General features: G+C 43.5%; 1 protein-coding gene across 4 annotated transcripts in view; it reads right to left on the bottom strand.

The window, feature by feature from the left end:
- Nucleotides 1-3,941: 3,941 nt before the first annotated feature.
- LOC311106931 (acyl-CoA:lysophosphatidylglycerol acyltransferase 1-like) overlaps nucleotides 3,942-7,839 on the bottom strand; it is a 63,008-nt gene continuing 59,110 nt past the window's right edge. For all 4 annotated transcript variants that reach the window (XM_084149324.1, XM_084149327.1, XM_084149325.1 and 1 more), the window contains 2 exons: nucleotides 6,415-6,521; nucleotides 3,942-5,907 (listed from right to left, as the gene is read on the bottom strand). In XM_084149324.1, coding sequence (XP_084005450.1) covers nucleotides 5,756-5,907; nucleotides 6,415-6,521 — 259 coding nt within the window. In that variant the 3' untranslated portion in view covers nucleotides 3,942-5,755. The remainder of the gene's footprint in view (nucleotides 5,908-6,414; nucleotides 6,522-7,839) is intronic.

Genomic DNA, 7,839 nt, shown 5'->3' with positions numbered 1-7,839 from the left:
GCCTTTATTTCCCTTTTAACCCACATTCAAAAGTGTCACACAAGCATGAAGATGTTATTTACATCAGCTCCGGGGTAAAGTTGATCCTATAGGTACAGATCTAGGATAAGCTTCCCTTACCCTAATTCTAACCTTAACCATTAGTGGGGGTAATGCAAAACTGACCCAAGATCAGCCCCCCTCCTCCCTTCCACCATCACTCCAGCTGCTATGGCGATGACATACCAGGCTGCCCTCTCTCGTTCCCCGCTTATCATCCTATACACGATGTATCATTTTACTACATCTGCCAGTCAGGTGGCTTAGTTTAACAAGTGGCAGTTAGGCTTGTCATTCATGACCTAACCACATAATGGTTTATGTCTACCTGGCAACACATAAATGCAACAATCTTAGTAATTCAGTCCTATGCCAAACAGTAGGCTTATATAGCCATAAAACCTAGCGGTCAAACAGGGAAATGGTTCCAATCGTTTTTCCACCATTCATTTTTCCCATAGGGAATTTTAGAAACACTTAAAATAAGGGCTGTGTTTTGTGTAGGCTTACCCTGGCGAGACATTTTGATAATGTGATGTACATTTCTCTCATACAAGGTCAATATATTCGGCTTTATTTACTCTCAGATTTAAAATGCTAATTAGCATCAAAGTAGACATGCAAGACTACAAATCCCTGCATGTCATGTCTAGCTGACACCTTTGCTAACAGGTATTGTGTCAATTTAAAACTTGCACAAGACAGTTCACAGAATTGTACATTTAAAGAAATGTAGCCAATTTATTCATTACTAAATGTAGCTAACATTAGATAGTTAATCCAGAGATTCTTACCTTTGCCTCGAGTTGGCAGTCCTCATCCAGATCATCATGGCATTTGTAGTTCTTTATGATAGCCACATTCACAGCTAATTAGTGTTTAATTTGTTGTTGCTGTTTTTTTTGGTGTTTTTTTTGTGTGTGTGGGGGGGGGGGGGTAAATACAGGCAAATATATTGATAAACGTCACCTTGTCCTAGAGAGATTCTCACAGTTATCAAAACGTCACGCCAGGGTAAGCTTACACAAAACACAGCCCTTATTTTAAGTGTTTCTAAAATCCCCTATGGGAAAAATGAATGGTGGAAAAACGATTGGAGCCATTTCCTTGTTTGACCGCTAGGTTTTATGAGTATTATGACTCATATTCTATAAAGATCAAGAGAAATCTGCAGTGACAGATATCCCGAAAAGCACGGGTCTGTTCAGAATGGTATAATGCTACAAAATGTTCAGATATAAATTAATTTTGTAGAAGAGGTATGATATTCTGTCATGCAGAATTGGAGATCGTGTCAGCTCCCCCAACCGCCGCTAATCTGCCACCCTCACTGACATGTTTATCTGCAATGTCCTGTAACGTTTCACCTCACTGGTTACACCCCAGGAGGAAACATGGTGACATTGATTCACTTCCTCGAACATGGGCTGTGTTCAGTCTGGCACACTGTAGCAAAACATTTTGGAACAGAAAATGAAGATCTATCTTATTGGACGAGTTTAGGTAATACCTCCCACCTCGTTTCGAAGCGTTTTCTTCCTACTGAGCACGACCTCCGTTTCACAGCTGAAAGAGAATCTGTAATGTAAACCATTGGCTCTCGGTGGCCAAATGACAGACGCCACTGTTAGACAACGGGCACAGGCCAAAGCAAACACAGGCTTGAATTACTGTACCTGGAGACCGCTCTCCGGCGGAGTCACATTCAGTGCCCGAGTCAATAGAAAATTAGGAAGTTAGCATGACAATAAACCTGGCAGAAGCATTCACAGCACCGTAAATCACAATTCAATATGGATTTCTTGTGCTGTTTTAGGTGTGGAAAACAGGGGTTTGTTTACCCATACGACCCCAAGACACTTAAAAAACAAGTTTTTAATTATGTATGATTGACAAATGTTGCGCTCCTGTTGCGTTACATTTTTATTTTTACCTCACTTTATTAAGAAATTAGCTCAGCTTTATAGCAACCCAAGTGGGAGGGCTGCAGTTTTTCCCCCCCATATTTTCAAATTCGGGGGTGGGCCTTTAAAAAAAAAAAGTATAATGTTTCATTATGTACTATACTATGAGATCAATCAGCTCTCAATAGCTCACCAGTATATCACACATTCTATGACAGTGACATACTGTAATTCACCCTCTACATTTCCAACATATCAGTGAGAGAATGTCTCCAATCAAAATGTATGGACTTTTGAACATTAACACAAATAGAAGTTTAAGTGTGTCATCTTAAAGTGAAGGGAAGTGCACATCAGACACCTTTTGAAGCATGTCACACACAACATTTGTGTAGTACATCAAACACTGAGTACATGAGGCAGAGAAAAAACCAGACAAGCTTTCAGGATCTTTATGACCATCAGTTTTATTCCAGCACAAGTTCTTTGTGTGGTAAAATGGTTGTGTAGCTAGGAAGAAAGGGAGGAGTACAAAATGGAAAATAACGGACAGTTTCTAGTATCGTTTGTTAAAATTCCTAACATAATATATTTTTTCTTTCCTAAAACCATATCTAGGAAAAAATATATATTTTCCCCTGCCTTTCTTTGGAGAGACACTAACATTTTCTGTCACTCTCTCACATTGAAGGGCAATCTCATGGGACCGGCACGAAGATGACACCTAAAAAACGTAAGGCCCATCTCCAAATGGACTCCATCTCCCGAACCAGCCAGCCCTCTGCATTTCATACACAGCCTCTGTTACTGTACATTATTTCCGCGGTTTCGGAGGTGACGACTAAAATCTATTCCGTTTGGATTCCTTAGACATCATGATTTTGGCTGTTCATCCAATTTGTAAATTCCTCTGTGTGGCTTTTTTCCCATAAAAAACCATGGTAATAATAACAATTATGGGACAGAATTGCTGCATCATTGCTGGGCCGTGACTGAATTCCCCTCCAACGTGAAGAGTGATTTTTTTACTGGATGGCCCAGTTTCAAATAAAAAATACTTGATGCCCTACCACTAGACACCACCATAAGATTTAAAAGGCTAGATGGAGATCAGTAAGATGGCAATATGTCCACCAAGCCCTATAATAGTCTAGATGGGAGATTTGCAATACTGCATACACCAATAACGTCCCTTTTAGACCTACAAGTTGGAATCAGCCTAGGTTGAAGATTACAAAAGTTTAAGATAACGGGATTCTAGTATCCCATAACTCTTTGCAAAAATGGGACCAGCGTTGCTAGTTAGCAATGGTGCTAGTAGTTATCAATGGCGCTGGTCCAACGAATTTGTTTATTTTCAAACACTGCTGCATAGAATTATTACGTTGTCTTAACCTGTATTTTTTTTAACCTAGGAATCAGCCAGTGTGTTTAGGTGGAGGGGCTATGGGTTGGTTCGAACCTGGGCCTATGTCCCCGTTGTAATACTTCAGAAAGGCATCCTTCCTTCCTTGTTTTGTTGAGGTAAGCACATATCTATAAGTGATTGGATAGGTGTACACGAGGTAACCACCCTGTTACTTACACCAATCCAACCACTTCAGATATAATAATAATAATAATATAATATGCCATTTAGTAGACGCTTTTATCCAAAGTGACTTACAGTCATGCGTGCATACATTTTTTGTGTATGGTGGTCCCGGGGATCGAACCCACTACCTTGTCGTTACAAGCGCCGTGCTCTACCAGCTGAGCTACAGAGGACCAGATCTGCGATTACTTCAAGGTAGGAAGGAAAGGATGCATTTCTGAAGTAGCGTGACAGTGCAGGAGCTGAGAGCCTGGCCGAGCTCTCTGGGTTCATGAAGCACACATAAAATAACATCCATGTCAGAGGTCAAACTAAAGGTCAAGGAACAGGGAATTAACACAGAAGTGACAGGTCTCGAAACCCTTTTTCATTTTTATCGTAATCTTTTTCTTTTCTTCTTCTTTAAACATTCATGATATTTCAAAACTAAAAACAAATCAGAAATAGTACGGACCAAGAGAGAGAGAGAACAACGGTTGCAGTCACTCACAACAATGAATTTCTTCCTCAGCTTTGTTATGTACAAGATTAAATATACCCATGGCATAAGGACAACAGTTCAAGTAATTTAAAAATGAAATAATAACTGACCACTAAGAGTGATTTGCCGCCAAAACTCCGATATCGCAGATCTCGCGACATCAATTATATATATTAAAAAAGAGGGGAGGAAAAAGACAACCACACACTCACTTAGGCAGGTTACGCTGTAAATGTACAGTAATGACACCTACGAGTTTGTAAGCCAAATTCTCAATTTTAGAATGCCGAGCATTAGGGTAGCTCAGTCTATAAAAAGTATATTTTTCTTATGTCATTCCCCACCCCATGACACTAAGCATATGGCTTAAATATTTGTAAAACTATGGAGTCCAATGGGGAGAAATTCAGCTTTGTCCGCCTTTTTCAGTTTGGCTCGCTGAGACAGTCCTATATGGGCAGAAATCCAATCTGCTCAGTGTAGCTGCACCATATCTGTGTGTGTGTGTGTGTGTGTGTGTGTGTGTGTGTGTGTGTGTGTGTGCGCGCGTGTGTGTATGTACGAATGAGGGCAGGAGGTGTTGAGGGAGTGTTGAGAATCCGCATCATCACGGGTGTTAAGGGAGTTATTTTTCAGGGAGGGTGGTCGGATCAGAGTGCTGTCCCAATGTGCCATCAGTGTTTCGTCATCAGCATTTGGGCATTGCTCCCCCCACCCCCGGGTTCCGGAACCACCTTCCACCGACCCCACGTTGTGGAAACAGTCTTAACAAGAGCCTGACATCGTCGCCAGCTTCCCTTTAGGCCCAGACGGGGGGCCGCCAGTGTAAACAAGAAGATTCCCCTTCAGTCAGTCAGCTCAGAATACAGTCTTAGACAGACACATAGTAAAGTCTTGAAGACGACAACGTAGGTAGACTACGACAACACCAACGAGGATAACAAATGCAATGGCCGTTGTTAGGGGGAGAGGGGGTGGAGTTAGAGGGCAGGGCAGATTAAAATAAACAAAATAAAAACAAACAGCTACCGTTCAGGAATATTTCCTGGAGTAGGAGTGGGACCAGGGGTGGGGTAGGGGGCAGTATGGATCCTTTTAGTGCAATGAAGGCCAGAGGAGAGGGGTCGGATGTGGTAGTCTCTGATTGGGTACATACAACAGCCCCCTCTCTCTGTAATGTGGGCCCAACCGTCCAATCAACAGGCGGTACGAGGGCAGACGCGATGCACACACACGCAGACACTGTAAAACTACACCTAAAGACCAGGGAGAGAGTCCACTTGAGAACAACATCAGTTGTAGTCCTGAGCCTCATTCTTGATTTGAGAGTAAAACTGGGCGTGTGGGTGAATTCAGTTGAAGTGTACGAGGACGTGTGCAAACATAAAAAAATGTGTGAGAAATGAGAGACCATCATCTAGATTGGCGCGGGTGTGTATCCAAGAAGTTAGTGTGTGTAAACATGATTCATGTTCAAAAGTATGGGCTTCAGTCAATCGTGTGTGTGTTTGTCCGTCCGTCCGTCTGTGTGTGTAGGTATTCATGTATCCAGGTGGGAAAATAGACTCCAACATAGTCTTTTTTTTTCTTTTTTTCCCATTTTTGCAAAATGTACATTCAATCCATCGTAGGGATGGCACCGGGGAGGGCGCGCTATCGGCTGATCCAGGAACAGTGCCAATAGGGTCCGGTTCACTTTAAAGAACCTCCTTAAAAACGCCATCCTCCTCAGTGCACTCAGAACAAACAGCAGTAGAAGTACTGAAGGACGCTATACCACAGGTAGCCCGAGGCGAAGGCCAGGAATTGGATGACGCAGAGCTGCACGGGGTCGAGGGTCATCGCCCGGGAGACAGCCTCCTTCTGGCCTTTCGGCGGAGGGAAGGCTCCTGTTATGGGGGGGCACATGAAAGAATACGGTCAGCTTCATTGTGATCACACCTCAACGTGGACAATCACAATGTTATGAAGAGACAATAGTGATAGGCAGAGAGAGAGGGCAGAAATAGAGAGAGGCCAGAGAGAGAGAGAGAGAGAGAGAGAGAGAGAGAGAGCGAGAGAGGCCAGAGAGAGAGAATTCAGACAGAGTGATAGAGGCCAGAGAGAGAGAGAATTCAGACAGTGATAAAGGCCAGACAGAAAATGAGCTGAGAGAGTTACCAGAGAGGGAGAGAGAAAGCGATAGATAGAGGCCTGAGAGAGAGAGAGAGCGAGAGAGGCCAGAGAGAGAGAATTCAGACAGAGTGATAGAGGCCAGAGAGAGAGAGAATTCAGACAGTGATAAAGGCCAGACAGAAAATGAGCTGAGAGAGAGAGAGTTACCAGAGAGGGAGAGAGAAAGCGATAGATAGAGGCCTGAGAGAGAAACTGAAAGAAGCAGTACGGTGAACACAGACCTGTTTGGTAGAAATGAGCCAGTAGATCCTCCTTCTCCACAAACCTCTGGTACAGCCAGTCTGTCAGGGGCTTGGTCTCCACCGGAACCTCCTTTATGGGGTACACCCTGAGAGAGGAGGAGAGAGAGATTTATTTTACTTGATTGAATATGTTCCTATATGTATGCGGTAACACTTTCCATGCCCATGAAGTACTCTGAATTTGAGAGATGGAGAGTGAGGAAAGGAAGAAAGAGAAAAAAAAGAGGGGGAAAGAGATAACAGTATTATTGTTCTTCTCAGCGAAGGCTGGCTGGATTGAGCTGTTTCGGAGGCAGTTGTCCAAACTGAGGGTGTCTCCTCCTCACTCCCTGAGCAGTCTATCCAAGAGAAGAGTCTATCACAACACAGTGTGTGTGTGTTGAGGTGTGAGCGGCAACCCAAGTTGGTTAATGTGTGCGTGTCTGCATGTACACAGTGTATACAACATTATGAACACCTCCTTCCATGACATAGACTGACCAGGTGAAAGCTATGATCCCTTATTCATGTCACCTGTTAAATCCACTTCAATCAGTGTAGATGAAGGGGAGGAGACCGGTTAAAGAAGGATTTTTAATCTCTCTCTCTCTCTCTGTGTGTGTGTGTGTGAGAGAGAGCAGCACAAGCCTCAGCTCTTTCAGGAGACTTCATTAGCAGGCAGGATAGTCATGGTGACAGGGAAGCCAGCCTGGGGGGATCCATCCCTGCCCTGCTCCTGACTCCACAGGGCTACAGACACATAAACAGCAGGCCCAGCAAACAGCAACATAAAAAGCCTGGTCCCAGATCTTGTTTGTGCCGTCTTGCCAACTTGGGAGAGAGTTTAATGCTGTAAGGGGAAATAGGTCTATATAGGATAAGGCTACCTCAGCTACCCTGGTCGGTCCCAGAACTCGTTTGTGAGGTCTTGCCAGCTTGGCAACTTAGCACAAATGGATCTGCGACAAGGTAATACGTAACCTGCCCAAATGAGAGAAACCCCAAACTAAGTGACTATATCTGGGCTAAAAACAGCTGCCTGCTGGTCTGAGTGCCGTTCCATTTTTGTATTAGTCAGCTCCATTGTCACGGGCCCTGTGCGAAAACCTGCACCACCAAGGCACTAGTGTATATCTGAGAGGATTGGATATGTAGAAACAATATGGTAGTAGCTCCACCCTGCTCTCTGATAGGCTGTGATTCTGCCATATTGCTTAGACCAAATCCAATCCTGTCAGATCCAAGGCTACAGTCTTGCTAAACAAGAGAAGGCTAACGCAGAAAGTAAACAAAGGAGCATACAGGCTATAACCAAAAACCTCATGCTTTGTGAAAAAGCCAGATACTCCCACTCATCTCCCATGACAAAATCCTTGAACAGAAAAGCTACACAACCCATCTAATACAATAGTAACATCTACAGTA

This window comes from Coregonus lavaretus (assembly GCF_964263955.1).
Source record: "Coregonus lavaretus genome assembly, chromosome: 31".
Taxonomy (NCBI): Eukaryota; Metazoa; Chordata; class Actinopteri; order Salmoniformes; family Salmonidae; genus Coregonus; species Coregonus lavaretus.
Note: the sequence above shows the minus strand (reverse complement) of the source record. Positions and strands in the feature narration are given on the sequence as shown.